Here is a 22,537-nt window from a genome sequence, read left to right as displayed (position 1 = left end):
GTGTGCTTATCCATGGTGAAAGTGGAAAGACAAAGACCTTGGTGGCACCAGTTCCATAACAGTTAGAAATGGGAAAAGTGGGTAGGCCTCATCTGTTTGCATAGATTTAATTGCCTCTTGAGTTGGACCATTTCCCATATTTTGTGCTTTTGCTTCAAAATCATGACCATTTTTTACTGTTCTTATCAGCATTATTCATGTGAGACATACAGGCTCCCCATTTAGGTCCACTATAATCGCAAATGAAAGATGGATTCTTCAGTCAAAACTGAAATAACTAGCTACCCATTATTATTTTGTTTTTCTTTCAAGGTCAGCTCGTTTTAGAAATTAGAAGTAGAAAATGATGATAAAAGATGGGCCTTTTCAGGGATGAAATTTGAAGGACCAAAAAAAAAAAAAAGAAAAGAATGATAATTCATTTTGAAGGCCAAGAGTATTTTTATAAATGTTTTATGGTGTGGTGTAACTCATATGCGAATGATATCTAAAGTTATATATATTCATGGTCAGATTTCAGAAGTCCATGTTAGCATTTGAATGATTTTATATTAACACCAGTGGTGCAGGGAGGGATAGGCTGGATATCGACCCTCTTCTCTTCTCCTCTGATTTATTTTTAAACTTTTGATATTTTTATACTTAAAAGAAATAAAATATTTTATTCTGATTCTTTGTTATTCCAACTTCACTCTTATTAACACTACTATTAAGTTTGTTTGCATACATACAAACAAATATTAAATTACTCAATTCTATAATGCATAAATTAAATTGCACTATAAATAGATGAAACGTCAGAGAAAATAAGAAACTATAAACCAGAATATAGGTACATATAATATGGTTATATATGCGCATGTATGTTTCCACTTTACATAATCCTTATATGATTAGATAAAAGAGTGCATGTGTTTTTCTTATGGATTTCAAGGTGGGGTTTCGGATTTTGATTTGTTAATTATAGAGAGACAATCAGCTAATCCATGTGGTATTTCTTTTAAGTAGTGTTTTAGCATAAACATATCCCCGCATAAACATCCACAATCATTAATGCTTGGAGGTGTGGGAAAAAGAAAATGCAAATGCTTCAGAAAGACAGAAACAACACAATCAATTCCGATGGTGTTTCATCTCTTACACTGTCCCACTTTCCATTACATACACTTCTCGATTAGATGAACAAATATTACACCGTCCCCTAATTTTTAAAATTCAAATTCTAAAAAAAGAGTCAATGGTGTCTCGTATGTTACTATATTAAAATGATCAAATGCTTCCTTTCTCTTTTCTTTGCTTCCCTTTCATCCGTGTGATTCACAAATGATAAAAAGTGCCAAATACCCTTTCACATATTATCCACACTCAAGCAAATGTCTTTACATTATTATGATTAATTTAATTAACAGTAACCAATCTCTTGCATAGTATAAATAGAATGCTCATCTTGAACTATAGACTAGCTCAAGAAAAAACCCTCCAAGCCTTCAATTATTGCTGATAAACAAAGTCCATGGACTCGGTGAGACACTCATTCCATCATCAACTGCTTTTTTTTTCCTTAATTTCCTTGTCCTACGTCTCTGGAACGCAATTCAGCTTACCAAGGCTCGGAGCACTTCGAAGAACAATCCGAAATGAACTCGATATCGAATCGATTTCATCACTTCCCAAGGATTTCAAGACCTTCTTTTACAGCCAGACACTTGATCACTTCAACTACAAACCCGAAAGTTTCACCTGCTTTCAACAAAGATATGTAATTAATTCTAAGTACTGGGGTGGTGCGAACACTAGTTCACCAATCTTGGTGTATTTTGGTGCGGAAGAATCATTGGATTATGATTTATCTGGAATTGGTATTCTCACGGATAATGCCCCTCGTTTCAAGGCTTTACTGGTATATATAGAGGTAAGATTATGATTTTTAAGTCTTTCTCCATCTTCTGCTAAGGAGGTTTTAATTTACTCAGAAACACGTCACGTTACAATCTTTGCAGCATCGGTTCTATGGGAAATCCATACCATGTGGATCAAGTGAAGCCGCTTTGAGAAACGCCAGTATTAGGGGTTATTTCACCTCAGCTCAAGCTATTGCAGATTATGCCGCCATTATTCTTCATATAAAGAAAACATTCTTCGCAAAGAATTCTCCGGTGATTGTCATTGGAGGATCGTACGGGGGAAGTAAGTTAACATAAATCTCGATTCCATTGCTCAATGACCACATATTTTTATTTTTCATATGAATATACACGCATATATATGTATCATGTTTTGCAGTGCTTGCTGCGTGGTTTCGGCTGAAATATCCACATGTTGCTCTTGGAGCTCTCGCATCCTCAGCTCCAATTCTTTATTTTGATGAACTTGCACCACATGTTGGTTACTACGCAATTGTGACGAAGGATTTCAAAGTAAAAATAAAAAAAAAAAAGCTTCAAAATTCCAATTGGCTAATTTGATTCGATTTTTTTCTCTTTTTGACTAAACTATTCCCTTTTCTAAACATGATTACAACTTGTTCTATAATGGACAGGAAACTAGTGAAAGTTGCTATGAAACTATCCGAAAATCATGGGATGAAATTGATAAAGTTGCTTCAAAGTCTAATGGTCTTTCAATTCTCAGCATGAAGTTCAAAACTTGCGAGTAAGTACATCACAAAAAGCCATGATTAATGTTTTTAAGCCACTAACAATCAATCTATATGCTTCTCTCTTTTATTCAATTACTCAGAAAATTGAAGAGAAGCTTCGATCTTAAGGACTTTTTAGATTCAATATATTCTGAAGTAGCTCAATATGATCATCCCCCAAGTTATCCCCTTAATATCATCTGTCGTGGCATCGATGGAGCTCCTAAAGGGACCGATATACTCGGCCGAATATTCGCCGGTGTTGTTGCTTATATGGGAAATAACTCATGCTATGACATGAACGAATTCAACCGTCCAAATGATGAAACATATATCGGTTGGAGATGGCAGGTGAGAGGTGACTATAGCTAGATGATACTACGATCTCCATTTATCAATCAAAACTTATAAAATAACTGCTCTTTTAGACGAGGGTTGCATATGCTGAGATTGAAATCTAAACCTACTAAATATCTTAAGAGTAGTTGTTTGAACAAAATGTGAAGTATTAGTTATTGGGCTTTAATTATAAAATAAGAATAATATAAGTAGGGCTAGATTCCTGGTATGAAATTTCATTGGATGTTAATCCCACTAACCTTCCTTTCTTCATGATTGCATGCGATTCCCAATGAGAATATTTTACATGGGGATTTGATCTTCACAGACATGTAGTGAGATGGTGATGCCTATAGGCCATGAAAACAATGATTCAATGTTCCCACCATCGCCATTCAATCTAAACAAGTTCATAAGGAAGTGCAAGAGCTTATTTGGTGTCCGACCTCGGCCACATTGGGTGACAACTTACTATGGAGGCCATGTTTGTTTTCTTTAATCTCCTCTTCTCAATCATTCTTAAACCTATATATCCTTAATCCTAAGCCTTAAAGTCTCTTATCATCCTCATTTGACAGGATTTAAAGTTGGTTCTCCATAGATTTGCCAGCAACATCATTTTCTCTAATGGCCTCAGAGATCCTTACAGCAGCGGCGGGTATCGAAGCAAAGTTATATATTAATTCGTTTATATAATCTGATTCAGTTATTTCATCATATATAAGTTGAATGACTAATATTCCTATCTTATCTTCAGGGTATTGGAGAACATATCAGATAGTGTTGTTGCGGTATATACAGTAAATGGTACTTCGTATACCATCTCTAACAATACAAGGACTATATTTCTTAGTTTCTGTCACATCAAAATATGCACTAACATGAACCTGTTGAACCCATTTTTTCTGTAGGATCTCATTGCTTGGATATATTACCAGAAAAGAAAAGTGATCCAGTATGGTTGATCAAGCAACGAAAAACCGAAGTTGGGATAATCGAAAGCTGGATTTCAAAATATTATACTGATCTGATCATGTTCAGAGATAGAACCAGAGTTTCATCATGAATATGAGCTGCTCCAAATTAATCAAAAGAGAATAAATTATGTGACCATATCAGAGTTGCAATGTTGAATAGTGAAAATGCTGTACTGTAAGAATAGGTTATGATGCTCAGACTACTGGCATTTTAGCATAGTCCATGAATGAGATAATACTAATTATGAAATGATCAGATCCCATTACAAGGATTCCACCAAACAATAATGGCAGATCAGAAATCTTATACATGTACTTAGATTGATTGTGTTTTGTGAGAGGGATTTGGAAGGATTGTCAGCACTGTGACGAGCAGAGATTATATAATTAAGCTTTAACAATTAATTAATGAAGACAAAAGGATAGGAAAGACACAAAATTGCTGATAGAACCTAGTATCTTTTTAGGTGGCATGCGACCCTACTAAAAGACCACTACAAGTAAATTATAAATGTAGGTAGGCCAATAAGGGCACTTAACCCAATGCATCCAATAACCCAGAAAGTGGAGTCCCCAGCAGTCAACTATAATACCTTCCACTCAATTGACTCCTTTTTTGCGGGTTAAGGGTGATGGTGGTCATATCTTTCACGGAGGAAAAGAAAAGAAACTGCAGAAAGCGTGAGCAAAGCCAAAAGCAAAGCATCTGATATAACTTTTGAGCAAGAAATGGGTGAGTTAAAGAATGGATATAAAAACAAAAAAAATATACATATGAAAAATGATGGAAAATATATTGGGAAAATGGGAGAACATTCGATGAAGGATGGATGGCCCTCCATTAGAGATAGTGATTACTGGTCATTTGGGCTACAGAAAGGCAATTCAGTGGTGCATTTGCAGGCGTGGCCATTAGTCTTTACATAATCTTTCATCTTTTAGAACTTTCTTCATCTTCTTATAAGCTCTCTCTTGACTCATTACATGAGTATAGATTCAAAAGGACCGATGATTAGCTAAAAAAATAAACCCTGATTTATTATAATTCGTCTAGTTTTTAATTAATATTTCCATTTTATTTTTCTATTATAAATAAAATTTAATATTTAATACATTAATAATATTTTTTTCTTTATTCAATACGTAACCTTCAAAACTTGGTTGTAATGTTACAATATTTTCCTTATAAATAGACTCTTTAAATATCTATAAAAAAACCATTACTTTATAAAACTATCATCAATTTATCATAGAAAATTGCGATTGATTTTAAAATAAATATAATTTTTACAGACTCTTCCCTCATAATGTGCGAGGGAAAAGCTAATTGGAAAACAAAAGCACTTGTCTCAAGAAATCATCATTGATCCAACACAGTTTCTACTGTTTTCAAAGAAAATACTGAAAAGAACTTGTGGTAGAATGGTTTTTGATGTTGTGGCATAAATTTGACATATCCATAAAGAAGGCAGAAGTTTGTCATGATTATCTTTATCTATTTACTTATTATTTAAAATTTTAATTGACTTGTAACTCTCAAATATGCTTAATATTTTTATAAGATAAATAAGTATAATTTTGAAACTAAAATTTCAAAAATTTCCTCCCTTTAATTTTACTATTTCAACAAACCTCCCATTTACTTTTTTATAATTTTATTCTATCAATTTCTTCAAGTATATTATACATGTATCATAATCTAATATATAATATAATCATTCATGATGATGGGATGACAAAATCCAATTATCCAAATAGATTTTACAATCATCCCGTTATAAATAAAGTTTTAACGTAATATGTCGACTTTTTTGGATATATAATATTTATAAATGTTAAATATATCCATTTTATTTAGCTTTGATTTAATTCCTTTTAAACAAATATAGAATACGCAATTTTATTATACGATAAATATGTTATATATAAGAAAAAAATGATAAAATATTTTTATAATATCTTTTAATAATTATGTGTATAAAAGTTAGAAGAATATTTTAAAATTTATTCTAGAGAGGTAAAATCATAACTTTATATATATTACGAAGCAAACAAATATAAAAATGTTTCAACAGAAAAGGAAATATTTTCATATCCATATAAATTGAGAAGCCTTCAATATTGATAAGTAAACAGATTTTGCTTCTCTTTCGCATTCAAGGGCGGATAAATATGCATATTTTAACACAATGCAATGTTTATCGTTATCACGAAATCATAATTTTTATCTTATAGAGAGTAAACTTAGACACGTCAAATTTTGGTCCAAAAGATAATTACACGTGTGTTAAGTAACAACTTGCTAGTTGAGTTTTTTTTTTAAATCAATTAGCTATAGTTAAATTTTGTTGATAAAATCACGAGAGTTAAGTGAAATGATAAAGTTTGTTTTTTAATTAATAGTTGATGGTTTAATTTTTATTTTAATTATGGAATAATTTTAAAACTCGTGATCAATATCTATCCTTTTAATGAATTTACAAAATATGAAAAATAAATAACTAGACTCGCTCGATAAATATATTGAAAAATAAAATAATAGTGGAAGAAAAACAAATAACCAGATGGAAATTTTGGCCATTTGCATTAGGCTCACAATATTTTTTTATATTTTTAATTAAACACTTTAATTTTATTATATTGCATTTAAATAAGTTTTCATTTTAAACCAACCATTGTTATTTAACGTAATGGCAACAATAAAATTTTCAAATATACAAACACGATTAAAAATTACTGAAGGTGCTTAATATATTAAAAATAATAAACGATACATTTTAGACTATGGTTTTGAAAAATATATTTCTATTTTCATTTAAAAATAATTTTATTTACTGATTAAGTCTTAATTTAATTTATATGGGTATTGTTGCTAAGGTATGAGGACGTAGGTTTGAGTGTATTGAAATATATTATTCTCCTATTTATGAGTTAGGAGGGCTATGAGTAATTCTCAATATCATCCTCCTATTTTTTCTTATTTTAAATTTGAAAAACATATTTAGTAAATAGAAATAAAAATTATTTTCAATAATAAAAACATTAGTACCTATTCTTTTAAACAGAAATATGAAAATATTTGAAAATCTATTAAAAGAGAATGTATTTTGTTATATTTATATGAAATTGAATAAGAGCCAATTCATTTAAAATTTTATCGTTTTAGTTTTACAAAGCATTTACGAAAAAAATTAAAATTATTTTTTAATATTTTTAGTTTTAATAAATTTTATTTTTTAATATTTTTAAAATTTTCAGTCTAATCTATTTTTTGTTTAATGTTTTCTATTTTCTAAATAAACCAAAATGGAAATCACCTTTGTTTCTTGGAATCAACTGAGCTTTAATATCTTAACTTGTTTTAGATTGAGTGTTTATTCAAATATTAAAATAACATTTACAGACTTATTTAATTAAATTAATAATTAATAAAATTTCAAATGCAATATTAGGGTTGAATACTAAAATTCTAACAACTCCTTGATAAGATGGAAAATCGGAGCTTTTACTTTTTCTTTAAGCCCAGTTTTGGTTAATGAAAAACGTGAAGTCATTTTGAAAAGAAAAGAAAAGGATAACAGGAGTGCAGCTTCCAATGGGCTACAAAAATTCACTTGAGGACTTCATTGTACCCACTGGCCCAAACGATAATTGATAGAAGCATCAACCAAGCAATAGCCGTGGGGCTTCCAATTGCAAATAGGCTATGTTTGCAAAAAAAATCCAGTGGTTGATCCAATTGCACTTCCACCTTCCCAGGCCCATCTTAAACAGCACTTGCTGCATAAATCTCAAAGCTATTCATAGAATTTTAATTTAATCTAATTATCATAAATCATTTGCATAATTATTAAAGTAGCATCATTTTATGTTTTATATATATTGTATATAAAATAATTATATTTATTTAACAAATAATAAATTATATATTGCATACAAAAATAATTATATTTATTTAACAAATAATAAATTAACGTATTTATTTCTTTAAATGTATATGATTGAATCAAAATTAAAGTTTCATGTATATGGTTGAACTACAATCAAAGTTTCATGTGTATATTTTAAACCCTACAAGTTATATTATTTGATGATACTTTAGTTTTTTCATTAAAAAACCAATAAAAATATGTATATGATGAGATTTAAACCGAACTAATTGCATTGGTAATACTTTTAATTCACCACTCAACTAAGGCTCCATTTTAATATGTTTATACATTTTAATTTTAATTATGCATAATTGATTGCTTTCATCAATTGTATATATCTATCTATAATCTTGATTTTGTGTCACTCTCAACCAAGTCAATAACTCAATTGTTAAATTACGAAAATGTCATTCCACAATTGAATTAAGTTATATTATTCGAGGATACTTAAGACTTTTTCATTAAAAACCAATAAAAATATGTATATGGTAGGATTTTAACCCAAACTAATTACATTTATACGTTTTAATTGTAATTATACTGATTTTATTACTTCTATCAATTGTATATATCTATACTTACTATTATTTAAGTGTTTTAATGAATTGATGTCACCCTCAAGCGAGTCACTTAATTGTTCAATTACAAATATGTCATTCACAATTAAATTTACTATTATTTAGGTTTTTTACTTAAAAACAATAAAAACATGTATATGGTTGAATTTGAACCCAAACTAATTGCATTTATAAATGCTTTAGTTTACCACCCAATTAAAATTTTATTTTAATATTTTTATATATTTTAATTTTAATTATACACACTTTATTACTTTAATAAATTATATATTTATATTTTTATTTAAGTATTTTTTGAGTTAATATTTTCAAACACATTATTATATTTTAAAATTGGTACTTAGATAAAGTTTACGAAGATAAATCATAGATTATGTTTAGTTTAATTATTTTAAGTTATGTGTCGCATTAATTTCAACATAAAAATCTACGACCAAAAATAACCATCGCAAAATCTAGAGAATCGAAAGCTTTTAAATCCATAATGCAATCGGCGGCACGTGTGAGCCACGGACTTCATTCGTGACAAGAATAACATCCACCAATAAACCAAAAAGAAAAAAGAAAGAAAACCCCGTTCATAATTCATCGGCTATAGGACATCATCCATTGGCATGGCAACAAAGGAGGCGAGTGTGGGACCGCAAGCGATATCATTTACAATTAATTTGTAGGACCTTATTACCTCAATCTCACTTAAATGATATCTAAAGACCTACGCGAGCCTAAGCGCGTGAAGATGAAACCAAACTCCAGACACTTCTCCTGCACCCCCACCCCAAAGCTAAAAGGGCCAGTCACTCCCCCAAATTGGTAATAAGAAAATTATAGAAGAATTCCTTTTAATTTCCTGGCAATCCCAACTGCCAAACAAAACCCTAATCTTCTCCCACCTCAGCCACCTACCAAATCTCTCTCTCTCTCTCTCTCTCTCTCTCTCTCTCTATTTGTAAAACTCAATCTCGTCAAAGTTACCTTTTCTTTCCTTCACCTTTTCGGGGGACTTTTCCTTTTCTTGATAGAGGGTTTTCAAATCTTTTGGTTTTACAAAATCTGGGTTTTTCAGATAAAGCCTGAAAAACTCATTTGAATCAATAAAAGTTTGTAAATTTAAATACCCAATTTGACCCCTTTTTTTTCTGGAGGAAATGGCTGAGGATAAAAATGGAGATCGAAGTGAAGTGAGTGATTACTCGTCAGAAGATGAAGGGACTGAGGATTACAGAAGAGGAGGGTACCATGCGGTGCGTATTGGTGACACTTTTAAGAACGGTTGTTATGTGGTTCAAACCAAGCTTGGTTGGGGTCATTTCTCCACCGTTTGGCTCGCTTGGGATACTCAAAGATCGGTATTTTCCTCTTCCTTTTATGGTCTTGAATTTTTTTCAGGCTTTCTGTAGAAGTTTCATCTTTTGATGAACACTGTGAAGAATTATTTGAGTTGGTTGAACTTTCCGAGTAAGACATAACCTTTTTCTTTTTTTTAATTTTCACCAATGGTTAATCATTAATAAAGAGTATATACATGTATCAGATGTTGGTGCTTGGTTCATTGTTTCTTTTTTACAAAAAAAAAGGGATAAATTTCATTTTGTCATTGATATTCTACCTGGGTGTATTAAGTGCAATGAAAGGAGTCATTGCAAGGGGTGCTGAAATGTGCATTGCTTTTGGTTAATTGAAGGGTCTTATTTCTGCGGCTAATGTTGTGGAGGGTCCCTGATTTGCCTCCTAGCAACTGAGATTCAGATGCCCTTCATTTGCCAATCAGAGATAATTTTCTCTAGATTGCAGATTGCTTTCTTGTTGCAGCATTCTTGATTCTTGTAATGAATTTTGTCAATTCGCTTATATTTTCCCCCCTATTGTATGTGTGTTATTTGGATTGTAAGATGCTTTGTTTGTTAAATTATATCTTTTCTTACCTAGAACTGAATCAGCCATTTCCATTTAAAATTTATGGTTCAACTTGTTAACCGCATAAAAATTTATTGTTTGTAGCGGTATGTAGCTATGAAGATTCAAAAGAGTGCTCAACACTACACAGAGGCAGCGATGGATGAGATAAAGATTCTCAAACAGATAGCTGAGGGAGATCCAGATGATAAAAAGTGTGTTGTGAAGCTCTTAGATCATTTTAAGCATTCGGGGCCTAATGGGCAGCATATGTGTATGGTTTTTGAGTACTTGGGCGATAACCTTTTGACCCTTATTAAGTATAGTGATTATAGAGGAATTCCTCTTCACATGGTTAAGGAGATTTCTCGTCACATCCTAGTGGGTCTTGATTATTTGCACCGTGAACTTTCAATCATTCATACTGATTTGAAGCCAGAGAATGTGTTGCTATTGTCAATGGTTGATCCATCGAGAGATCCTACCAAGTCTGGTGCTTCTCTAGTCCTTCCAACTAGGAAGGATAAGGTTGTCTCAGAATCTGTTGCTTCAAAAGAAATTAGGAGTTCGAATGGAGATTTGACCAGGAATCAGAAAAAGAAGATTCGGAAAAGGGCTAAGAAGGCAGCTCAAGGTTGTGTAGGAAGGGAAGCTTCTGAGGAGAATGAGATAGATTCCAAGACTGGTGGCACGGAAGACACTAATGCTGATGCAAAATCAAATGAAGTTTGTGGTGATGAACAGGCAAATAGTTCTGAGGTTAAAGATGATGCAAAGAGAGATGGAATTAACAATGGTAACCAAGGAAAGGAGCGCCATAGAAGGGGGAGCCGTGCTACAAGGAAAAAGCTATTGGCAGAAGTTGATCTTAGGTGTAAGTTGGTTGATTTTGGCAATGCTTGTTGGACATATAAACAGTTTACAAATGATATTCAAACCAGGCAATATAGATGTCCTGAGGTTATCCTTGGATCAAAATACTCAACATCAGCAGACTTATGGTCTTTTGCTTGTATTTGTTTTGAGCTGGCTACTGGAGATGTTCTTTTTGATCCTCACAGTGGTGAAAACTATGATCGAGATGAGGTATGCAGAAACCATTTTTGACTGTCTAGCTGACATTTTTATTGCCCTTAAGTTGACACATAATTTTGCATGCCTCTTAATAAGTGTGGTTCTTCGTGTGTAAGAACCAAGAATGTAATTAATTTCAGCACCGTCTATAGGACAATTTGTACCATAGTAGACCTGTCATTCTTGATGCTTATTGATTTTTTCCTTTGTACTATTGTATTTTGCTTATTCTAATTTGGATGCATTTACATATATGAATATATAGTAATCCTTGCACCTGTACCACTCTCATACACAATAATGAGGACATAGAGATGAGTGAAGAAAAGATGAATGATAGTAGAAATGTAGTAATCCATGAACTCGTTCCCTATTTGTGCTGTGGTGAAAAACATAAAGAGATTCTTAGAAATAGTAAGACCACCATAAGTTGAGGTCTGCTGCACCTACTCTTCATGTTTTTTCTCTCCCCACCCACCCCACCTTTTTTCCTATGAATGTTAATTTTCACCCCTTGACATTTGTCTCTTTTCTAGGATCACTTGGCATTGATGATGGAGCTTCTCGGAATGATGCCACGCAAGGTAATATTGTTATACATGGAACAAGTTAGCGATGTCCTCCTTTCGTTGTCTTTTTTCTGTTAATTTGATGTGTGTGTTCATTTCAAGGATACAAGGTTTTAAACTTGACTGCTTCACAATGTTAAGCCACTTATAAGGTATTGCATGCATGGTTCTCACTATTTGACAACTTTTATTCAGATTGCATTAGGTGGCCGCTATTCTCGGGATTTCTTCAACCGACACGGAGACTTGAGGCATATCCGTAGGTTACGTTTTTGGCCTCTTAGTAAGGTGCTTATGGAGAAGTATGATTTCAGCGAGCAGGATGCCAATGATATGGCCGACTTCCTCATCCCAGTACTTGACTTTTTCCCTGAAAAAAGACCCACAGCGGCTCAATGCCTCACCCATCAATGGCTCAGTGCATGCCCTCAAGTACTAGAGCCTTCATCAACTGCTCTTGAGCAACGCACTGGTGATGGTATGTCTGAAAAAGAAATGAAAGATAAGGATGACAGAGAGGCCATGGAGGCTGGAATGGGGAATATAGCAATTGATGGAGGAGCTTCAAAGCCATCGAAAGAAACGCCTTCAAAGTTGAAATAACCCTTTTCCTCAGTATTTTTAACCGGATGATTTCTCATCAAATTCTTTCTTCCTCACTTTAATACTTTTGCCAAAGGCTATTTGCATTGTCCACTGGTGATCCTTTACGAGTTATATTGCTTTTCCTCGTCTGCATGACACCTATACTTTTACCATTTCAAAGGGATCCAGCTTGGGTCCAGGGTAGGAGTTTCAGGTGTTAGCTTCAGTTTTGAAAGAACCTTTTGAGAATGTATTTGGATTTCTGGGTACATGTTGAAAGCAAAGGCTTACAATGGTTGATGGGGCTAATGTCCCCCCCCCCCCCGGTGTACTATTTAATTGTTTCCCTAAAGGACTCATTAAGATCAGATATCATCTTTTTTTTTTTTTTTTTGTCGATGCATTGTATGTGGACAATTTGATTGGAAATGTCTCTTGACATTTTTTGGTGACTTTATTTCTAAACATTTAGATTGGAGCTTATTGTTGTAGGCAATGTTTTCTTTGGTTCAGGTTCAGGGTAGGTTCTTGCGAGAAGGGTGACATTATTATTTGATCACAGAAATAGTGAGAAGATAAAAGAAAAATGAGAATTATGTGTTGGATGAGAAAGAAAAAGAATGTGTGATCCAGGGAAGCCCCGGTATTTGAAAGGAAGGTTTCATCCTTCTTCTGTGGATTATGGATAGTTTTTTAAAAATAAAGGAGAAGGTGAGAAAGATTAAAAATCCCTAATACCAATATGAATAGTTTTTAAAAATATTTCCATATTTGTAAAAGAAAATATAAAATTTATTTATTTTATAGAATTTTTGTTAAGAATTCTTTTAAAAATTTTAAATGATATTTTAATCTATTTATATTAATGTGTCACATTTAGTTAATGTACACGTTTCAAGATGTATAAAATTAATTTATTTATTTATTTAATAAAAATTAAAATGTAATCTACCCAAAATATTTTAGAATTAGGTTTAAAAGTTCGAAAGTTACTTATAAATGATGAAATAATTGGAAGGTTCATTACTTCATTTTAGAAATTTCTGTTTTAAAGAGCTTTCTTTAAATTGGTTAAATTTTAGTGTTAATTTTATAATTTGACAAATTTTAAAATTTAATCTTTACACTTTAAAATTAATTTTTTATTTTTCAATTTAAAAATACTAATAAATTGCTATCCTTGTTGATAACTTCTATCAAAATTTATTAAGTTATTATATTTATTTTCTGTGAATTATACTAGGATACCATAATTAAAATTTGAGGTTTGACAAATTTTTAACTTTAAAATATAAAAATTAAGCATATGTTAATCCTTTAAAAAAATTCACAAAGCCATTAAGTCACAAAATACATCCTGGACGGTGAAGCCAAGCCGCACAAGTGTCACATTGCAATTGCTGGTCACCACTGGAGTTATCACGCAGATACCGCAATTTCTTCTATTTCCCATCTGCCTGACATAAATGGTAACCCAACGAAAAACCTGATATTCATGGCCATTTCTCACTTTTCCCTTTGCTTTCCTTCTTAGAAAAGAACATTCTATCAATTCCTATTTGTAAGTTTGGCAACGAAATAATTATTTTCACCTTAAATAATTTATAAAATCAATTCGGTTAATTTGAATAATTAAAAATAAATCGATTTAAATTATCTTCTATAATCAATTTTATTAATTTAAAAATAATCTTTGTTTCATATAAATTATGTTTTATATATATTATAATTTACTAACAATTTACACTTTTGAAGGGATAATCCCAAATTCAGATAAGAACATGAAAATATAGTTAAAAATAAATTAATAAAAATGATTAGTTCCATCTAGAGGTGTTCATGGCCTGGCCGGGCCGGGTTCGGGTCGGGCTCAACTAAAAAATTTTATCCATTTATTGGGCTGGGCCGGGCTCAAAAAATAGGCCAAAAAATTTACTCAAGCCTAACCCGAATAAAAATACTAAAACTTGAGCTCATTAACCCGGCAGTATTATTTTTCTATATTATTTTTAAATATATATAATACATAAAAATACTAAAAACATCAAAATAAAATATTTCCCAACAAATTGAAAATAAATTTTAAAAATATGTAGACTTAAATAGCACTAAGATAAATGCAACTTAACAAGCAAGTGCTTCTAAAATAATAATAAAATTAACAAATGCCTTTAATATAATAAGAAAATTAACAATAAAATAAATTTTATACAATATCCAAACAATAACAACATAATAGTAGCAACATAATAGTAAAATGGTAGCAAAATAGAGAGAAAACAACAAGAAAATAACATTCAAAAATAAAAATAAAAAAGCAAATTTTTTTTGTCCTTTAGTGAATTCGGGCCGAGCCGAGCTAAAAATACCTTACCCGAGGCCTGGCCCATTCTTTAAACGAGCTTATTTTTTTGTCCAAGCCCATTTTTCGGGCCTATATTTTTGCCCAAACCCTCACACATTTCGAGCAGGCCTTTAGGTCGGGTAGCCCGGCCCATGCACACCTCTAGTTCCATCTAAATAAATTCAACTTAATTGACCAAATTGAAACCCTATAAAAAAACCTTTATTACTCTTTTGGCCTAATCGCCTCCCATTGCCTTTTATATCTACCTTTGGATTTTTTTTTCTTATTTATGGTCATTGCTGTCAGGTTATAATAACTTCTACTGAGTGCTGATCGAAGGAAAAATGAGTGTTGATCGAAGGAAAAATTCTTTCTTTTTTTCTTTCCTTTTCGCGTTCGAATTGCCAATAATTTACATTTAATATGGACTTTAAAAAACAACCACAAGGAACCAGAGAAGAACTGGAGAGGAAGGTTACGTGAAAAGGGCGTCATCATTTCATGTAAGAATACATAAAATGTCTCCGGGGATATTAGGCGGCCTCGGACACTGCCAGGGCCACTTTCAAAAAAGACGGTTTCTTTCTCACTCGATGCGAAGCCAAAGTTGACGAAGCTACTATTGAACGTCATCATTCAAAGGAGCCTCGGAGCCGTGAAAATAATAATGGCGATAGAAAATATTGTCAATGACTTAATAATTACCTCCATTCGACAAAATTCGAAGGAAGGTCGACATCGATCTTGAAATCAACTGACACATCGCTTTTCGATCTCCATTGCCCTCAATTCAGCTTAGAAAGTAAGTTAAGTGAAACCATCTCAAAAGAACAATTAGCCGTTCGAGCGTTGAACTATGTCTATTAAAATCACATATACTACAAAAATAGACCGTTGATAATGGCTAAGAATTTAAAAGAGAAGAAGAAGAATACACAAAATTTTACGTGAAGTCCCTTTTGAACAAAAACCACAGGCAGGGGAGAAGATAATTCACTATGTCAGATTCGAATAATATAAAACGAGAGATGAATATGTCTATTTATGGGCTTGTGAAACTATATTCTAATCAAAGTTAAATTAAGGTTAAAACAACTTATTCTAATCAGCATCAAATAAAGGAAGTAAACTTCTATACGGATGCCACTTGTAAATCCACCTATCTTGTCACTTATATTTTATTTTTCACAATAATTTGGGTCACACAATTTTAACAATATCCACATTGACACTTTTTCAATACGAACTCTTAACGAATAAGTTCTCCACCTCTTCTATGAAACCCCTTTAAGGATTTATTGTCAACAATGAACATCAACCAAGTCTAATCAATGCTCAAACTTGGTTATAGAAGTGACTTAGTCGTCATAGCTGCAAGATTATCATGAGTACTAATTTTGCTCACAACAATATCACCCCGAGCAATAATATCATGAACAAAATGATACCGAACATCAATGTGTTTTATTATCTTATGATACATTTGGTCCTTCGTAAAGAAGATGACACTTTGACTGTACTGATTTGAATGTCTTCATTAAGTTCACTAAATAATCCCTTTAACCAAATAGTTTTTTACAAGCCTCAGTAATTGCCATGTACTCAGTTTTAGTGGTAGATAAAGCGACAATAATTTGCACAATGGCTTTTCAATTGATTGCATAACCCCAAATTGTAAAGACATAAACTATGAAAGATCTCTTCTATCAATGTCTCCAGCAAAATCAATATCAATATACTCAAAAATAAATAAATAAATAATCAGAATTTATATAATTATAAACAATGAGATAGAAAAAAATGCAAGAAATTTTAGTTGGAATAATAAGAGGAAGCTCATGATATAAATTTACATTTGTTGCTTCCTTGAGGTACATGTTACGAGTAAAAGTTGGCAATTGAAGCATTTGTTAATGGATTTTTCCAAAGATGAAGACATAATTTTTTTGAATTATACAACTTTAAGGGGCCATAAAGCAAATATAGATGATGTGGAGTACACATATGCAATGCTTCTTTCGCTATTATTATATTTCAAATGAAAAGCTCAAGATTCTCAGCCCCAATAACCTCATCATTTAGAGGAACTTGCCGGCTGAAACTTCACTGTAAGTATCCAAAAATTAAAGCTCTTTTATGGGAATCCTTCAAATTTTAATTTTCCTTTAATTTTTAAGGGAAAGTTGTCGCTGTGTCATATGAATATGGTTCAGCAATAGAAAAAAGAAAGCCCAAAATATTTGGTACAAATTAATCAATGAAATTCACGACGTGCAAAACAGATTAGTTTTATTTATTATAATTTCAGGCAAATGCTTTACATTAGGTGATGGGAAAATAATGGAAGCCACGCCCACGATATGAATTTTGCTTCAATTTTTATAATTATTTCACACACATATATATATATATATATATATGTATTAATGTTGCTATTTTCCTGTGAAGCCAATTTGAATGTCCTGGAGAGCGACACTCACAAGAGACAAATGAAATTTTAGGTATCCTATTTTAAACTTGTTTTTATTATTATGGCTAAACTACCTGGTTGGCCATATAAAATAAAATTCTTGTAATTTCTTTGTTCAAATTTTAGGACGCTTTCAATTTAATATTAATAACTCAACTGTTAAATCTCTAATGGTAGTTAATTTATACACGTCACATCATATTCACACTTTAATTGGTCAACCAATTTTTTTTTAAATATTGGTCTGGGTAAAAAATAAACATTAAGGGATATTTTAGTTTTTATCATTTTTTCACTTTAATCTTTAATTTTTTTACCCTAATCAATATTTTAGAAAAAAAAATTTTTTGGGTGATCAAAATGAAAACAACCTAGAAGTTTATGACTAAATTGAAAGTGTGAATATGATGTGGTGTATGCAGTTAACCGCCATTAGAAATTTAAGGGTTAGATGAGTAAAGTTAATTGATGATATTGCAATATCTTCATTTTAAATAACTAAAATAAAAATGCCCTAAGAATTGAGTCACCAACTAAAAATTTACCCTATTATTATTGATCAGCTTTCTGGATCAAATCTTTTGAATAGGCATTTATTACAAATATTACACACAGAATGAATATAAGAACAATGCAATAAATAGTAATACTACAGATATAAACACAATAAGCATAGTAGAATTTGGTACAGATTCCATTGGTGTTTGGCATTTTGATATAACCAAAAGAAAGAAAAAGACCATACACAAATTACCTTATTTTGCTTTATGAATTAAATTTTCTATACTTGCACAATACTTCCATATATACATATTGGTCTTCAATTCACATTGTTTAGACAAGACATGGAACCTACATCTCAGCATTAATTCAGTATTTGTGTCGAAGTTAATTAAGTCCGATTTTCAAAGATATTAGTTATTCAATTCTTTCACATGTCTGGCAATTGACAATGGAGTTATGTTTGTCAGAAAAATAGCTTCATTTACATACTTTGTTAAAACCACTTTATTTTTTTAATTAAATATGTTTTCATAAGAAACCATAAATGAAGTATAAAAAAGCAGAAGAGTGAAAGACATCGTCTTCATCAATTACTCTCGGTAACCCTTGTACTAATGTCATTTTCTTCATCACTAGTAAACCGCTGCGCTTTAATGGTAACCCTCCCTTTTTGCTACCTTTCTTTAATGGTAAATCTCAGTTAATCAATTTTACATTGTCGGAAGTCCCCCCAAAAATCTATTTGTATTGGCGATGTACGGAAGCAGTCATATGATCTATATTTTTTATCATCAACTTTTTAATCTCATTTTTTTATGACAATATCTTATCTTAATCAGATTTTTCGATGATAATGCCCGATAAGTTTGATTAGTAATTGCCATGCATTTGTGATGACACAACAACAAATAAAATCAAATAAAGACAACTAAGTAGAAGACACCAAAACTAGTTAAAATTGAGTAAAAACTAGCATGACAGTTACAAAAAGAGACCTTTTATTTATTCACAATGTTTGGGAGAAAGACTTGAAAAACAGGGAGAAACCTAAAAGAATTAAGACTCATAACTTTCAGAGGCAAAATTTATAACTTCTACGAAGAAAACCGACGACACTTTGAATTATTGATCGATAACATCTTGGATTAATGATGATGGGCTATTTTTTAGATTTACAATAGGTTAAAGACAGAATGAGAAAATTTGAAGTCTTGATTGGGTCAGACTATTAATTCAGGTCCAAATGAATTGGGCCCAAGTTAATCTCCCAATCAATCCCTAAGCTAAAAAGGGAGAAAAAGAAACCCTAAAAATAGAATAAAGGGCGGCAATTTGCTTATAAATTCATTTCAACGCCCCCACTCAACTCCGCCTCTTCGGAAAGAGTTTGACTCTGTCGTATCTCTCCTTCTAAAACCCTACTTATCTCCTCCTCGCAAAACCCTAGCCCCTTCCTTTTTTCTTTCGTAGTAATCATCCATGGAGTTCTGGGGTAAGCTTCTCTTTCGTTTCGTTTTTGATGCTTTGGGCTTTTCCTTTTCATTTCTCGTCTTCTTTTGTGTTGCTCAATGTCTTGTTTTATTTGAACATTTTTACTTATTTCCTTAGATTTTTTTTTTTTGGTTTAACCTTCTTTTGTCGTTCAAAGTTGGTAGTTTTGAAGGAAGCTGTGATCTTTTTTCTTCTATTGTGATGATATTATCTTTTTCCCTGGACTTTAATGTTTGTAATGTATTTGTTGGCTTACTTTGTTTGATAGAGTGAATGAATTTGCTGATTTGTAGTTATTTAATTTGGACCAATAAATTTAATCATCTTGTTATCTTATTATTAGGTATTGAAGTTAAGTCTGGACAGCCTATTAAAGCAGATCCTGGTGCTAACTACGTTATCCATCTTTCCCAGGTTAGAAGTTATTCAGTAGTTGAAGTTGACATTTTTTTAATTTATGGTTGCTTTCTTTTTAGTTCTTTTTTTACACACTAACGTGGTCTGCAATGTAATGCTGCTTGTGTCTTAGGCTTCACTTGGAGAGTCCAAGAACAAAGCAGAATCCGTTCCACTCTATGTGAATGTTGATGGGAAGAAACTTATTCTGGGAACCCTTTCCCACCAGAGTTGCCCTCAATTATCTTTTGATTTAGTATTTGACGAAGAGTTTGAGCTCTCCCACAACTGGAAAAACGGGAGCGTATATTTCCTCGGTTACAAAACTTTCATACCAGAGGAAGGATATCCTTTTATCAATACCTATTAATTTACTATTTTTAGTGATAACTACGCATTTTTTAATGAGTGTTTAGTGTGCTTGTTCAATCTTGTGCTTCCTTGACTCTTAATGCCTGTTTTCTGTCGCCACTGATGATTTTGGTAAGGCCTTGTATAGATTTGATCCCACATGCATTTTATTTTTTTCCGGTTTTTGAAGTATTTCTCATGCATGTTATTCTTATTTACAGGTATGTCTAGCGAAGAAGAAAGCGAGGAGGAGGAAGAGGAGGAGCTTCCTGTTGCTGCTGCTGCTGCTGCAGTAAATGGTAAACTCTTCTTTTGCAGCGAGATCTATAGTTATTGTTGAAGATAATATTATTTTGCATTTTAAATGTTTGGTGCATTCATACATTTTAGGAAAAGCTAAGCCAGATGGAAAAACAGCCAAGGCTAATGCTGGGAAACCTGATGCTGTTAAACAATCTGGCAAGATAGCAGAACCTAGCAGTAACAAGAAATCTGAGGATGAAGATGATGATGATGAGTCCGAGGATGAGAGTGGTTCTGATGAGGAAGATGATTCTGATGACGATGACGAGTCTGATGAGGTTTCTTTTTATAACTACGCTTATAATTTTAACATGTATGGCTTATTTTCAGTGTTAGTGAAATTTGAATTGTTTATTTTTCTTGACAGATGTCTATGGATGAAAGTTCAGATGACGAGGATGAGGAGACACCTAAGAAGGTATCTTCTTATTCTTTGTTAGGTAGCAACTGTTGAATTTGACCCAATTCAATGTTATAATTTGTCTCTTTTGGCTTCTAGATCGAGTCAAGCAAGAAGAGACCTGCTGAAGCTGCAACCCCTGCTTCTGCAAAAAAGGCTAAATCTGCAGTTACACCTCAGAAGACAGGTCATTTTTATTGTTCACTTGAATGTCATCATTTCTGCCACTTCATAGGATGTCTGCGTATATTTTGGTTAACCAATGATTTGCTTGTTCAGTTCCCTGTGATCTGATTATAGTTCCTTTGCAGATGGTAAGAAGGGTGGACACACAGCAACACCGCATCCAGCAAAGCAATCTGGGAAAAATTCTGCAAAGTCTCCAAAGTCTGGTGGTCAATTCTCTTGTGGTTCTTGTAACAAGTACTTTATCTTTTACTTTGAAAAGCTGCTTCCTGTTTTAATTGAGTTGGTTGCGTAAGTAAATATGGACATGTTTTGTGGACAGGTCGTTCGGGTCTGAGGGCGGTTTAGAGTCTCACAAGAAGGCCAAGCATGGTGGCAAATGAGATCGGGTTTACATGCTCTAATGTGCATGTTTAATTTTGGGGGAGAGATGTTTGGCTTGTGGTTTTGGTTCTTATTATTCTTACTAGTAAAATGAGTGATTTATGGATTAGAAAAGACTTCGGGAAGGTCCTTATGATTAGAAACTATCATCATATTGGATAATTATTATGATTATATTTTAGGATGTGTAATGTTTGCTTCAAATTTTGTCTGATTTGCATTCTACATGCGTGATCCTTAAATGGAAGGTTTATGGTTTTCCGGAAGTCTGTGCTTATATAATTGGAGTTTTGAAATTCATTCAAGTGTTCTATATCTATAGTAACGCCTGTCCACCTTTGATATTATTCAAAGTAAGCCATTAGTAAAAGTTACACGTTGACGACAATATTTTTGCAGAAACGGTCATAAAATCCTGACTATAGTTAATTGTCTCTAAGGCGACATACGATAATTAGCTCATCTGTGATCCCAAACTTTTCACTGAATCTTGATTTTAAGGTCTTATTCTAGGTTTTTGACTCTATCAATCAAAACGGCCCCTACGATTGAAAAGCAAGTGAATGTTCAAACCATTCTATTTTTATACCAACCGGTATATCCATGCAAATCATTGTACAAAAAATGAAAGAAAACGACCCCCGAGAGATTCGATCTAAGCGTTCGAATGAAGTGAAAAAATATATAAAATTGATCTTGTGTGCTTACTGAAATCACAACAACTCGTACATTAAAGCTGTATGAAGAAACTGATCCTGTTGATAAAATTTTAAGACAATTCTGTTTGTTAAATTCTTCTATGGACTTGGCACAAAAATGAAGTGAAAAAATATATAAAATTGCATTCTCAAACCAACAGACAGATCAAAGTGCTTTTTCTTTTGGCTTGCAGGACGGGAAGGATTTTTAACTTACCCAGCAAGTTGTACTAATATTTACTAGATTATTTAGTACTCATTATAGAGGTAAAAGAAAACATTTTATTTATATGTGAAGTTGTAGAAAACTTGTAAAAAATCTTATAAACATGTTCCATCTTTGTGTCTTTGGTTTTAATTATTTTATTTAGAAATTATGGAAAAATAAAATTATTATTATATTAGTTATAATTCAAAAT

The 22,537-nt window shown here is 32.1% G+C and overlaps 3 protein-coding genes across 4 annotated transcripts; all 3 read left to right on the top strand.

Annotated features, from left to right (window-relative positions):
• The first annotated feature begins 1,374 nt into the window (after positions 1-1,374).
• LOC108452546 (uncharacterized) lies at positions 1,375-4,204 on the top strand. Of its 2 annotated transcripts, none has more exons than XM_053028771.1 (9): positions 1,375-1,912; positions 2,001-2,187; positions 2,284-2,417; positions 2,540-2,652; positions 2,740-2,989; positions 3,306-3,461; positions 3,556-3,648; positions 3,735-3,784; positions 3,889-4,120. In XM_053028771.1, exons 1-8 carry the CDS (start codon positions 1,514-1,516, stop codon positions 3,756-3,758), a joined length of 1,356 nt encoding a protein of 451 aa, XP_052884731.1. In that variant the 5' UTR covers positions 1,375-1,513; the 3' UTR covers positions 3,759-3,784; positions 3,889-4,120. The 2 variants fall into 2 exon arrangements, with proteins under 2 accessions (XP_052884731.1, XP_017605835.1); XM_017750346.2 differs by having other exon boundaries at positions 1,406-1,912; positions 3,556-3,635; positions 3,889-4,204.
• Positions 4,205-9,180: 4,976 nt separating this feature from the next.
• On the top strand, positions 9,181-13,323 carry LOC108453697 (uncharacterized). Its single transcript, XM_017751963.2, has 4 exons — positions 9,181-9,813; positions 10,466-11,446; positions 11,971-12,018; positions 12,199-13,323. The coding sequence occupies exons 1-4, from the start codon at positions 9,613-9,615 to the stop codon at positions 12,604-12,606; spliced, it is 1,638 nt and encodes a 545-aa protein (XP_017607452.1). The 5' UTR covers positions 9,181-9,612; the 3' UTR covers positions 12,607-13,323.
• Positions 13,324-19,227: 5,904 nt separating this feature from the next.
• On the top strand, positions 19,228-21,686 carry LOC108489913 (histone deacetylase HDT1-like). The gene is made up of 10 exons (XM_053028816.1): positions 19,228-19,401; positions 19,744-19,814; positions 19,930-20,163; positions 20,249-20,279; positions 20,369-20,446; positions 20,538-20,728; positions 20,818-20,868; positions 20,950-21,037; positions 21,162-21,273; positions 21,359-21,686. The coding sequence occupies exons 1-10, from the start codon at positions 19,389-19,391 to the stop codon at positions 21,417-21,419; spliced, it is 930 nt and encodes a 309-aa protein (XP_052884776.1). The 5' UTR covers positions 19,228-19,388; the 3' UTR covers positions 21,420-21,686.
• The last annotated feature ends 851 nt before the right edge of the window (positions 21,687-22,537 follow it).

Source organism: Gossypium arboreum, chromosome 5 (assembly GCF_025698485.1).
Source record: "Gossypium arboreum isolate Shixiya-1 chromosome 5, ASM2569848v2, whole genome shotgun sequence".
Lineage (NCBI taxonomy): Eukaryota > Viridiplantae > Streptophyta > Magnoliopsida > Malvales > Malvaceae > Gossypium > Gossypium arboreum.
This window is presented reverse-complemented; position numbering and strand designations above follow the sequence as displayed.

What these genes read in the sequence shown, in the direction of transcription:
- LOC108452546 (XM_017750346.2), top strand. Translation starts at nt 1,514, where the DNA reads ATGGACTCGGTGAGACACTCATTCCATCATCAACTGCTTTTTTTTTCC. An exon ending in CTTTACTGGTATATATAGAG is followed by an intron (nt 1,913 to 2,000) that starts GTAAGATTATGA and finishes CAATCTTTGCAG; the next exon opens with CATCGGTTCTATGGGAAATC. An exon ending in ATATCGGTTGGAGATGGCAG is followed by an intron (nt 2,990 to 3,305) that starts GTGAGAGGTGAC and finishes TGATCTTCACAG; the next exon opens with ACATGTAGTGAGATGGTGAT.
- LOC108489913 (XM_053028816.1), top strand. An exon ending in ATCCTTTTATCAATACCTAT is followed by an intron (nt 20,164 to 20,248) that starts TAATTTACTATT and finishes CTTGACTCTTAA; the next exon opens with TGCCTGTTTTCTGTCGCCAC. An exon ending in AGTTACACCTCAGAAGACAG is followed by an intron (nt 21,038 to 21,161) that starts GTCATTTTTATT and finishes GTTCCTTTGCAG; the next exon opens with ATGGTAAGAAGGGTGGACAC.
- LOC108453697 (XM_017751963.2), top strand. Translation starts at nt 9,613, where the DNA reads ATGGCTGAGGATAAAAATGGAGATCGAAGTGAAGTGAGTGATTACTCG. An exon ending in AAAACTATGATCGAGATGAG is followed by an intron (nt 11,447 to 11,970) that starts GTATGCAGAAAC and finishes TCTCTTTTCTAG; the next exon opens with GATCACTTGGCATTGATGAT. An exon ending in TCGGAATGATGCCACGCAAG is followed by an intron (nt 12,019 to 12,198) that starts GTAATATTGTTA and finishes ACTTTTATTCAG; the next exon opens with ATTGCATTAGGTGGCCGCTA.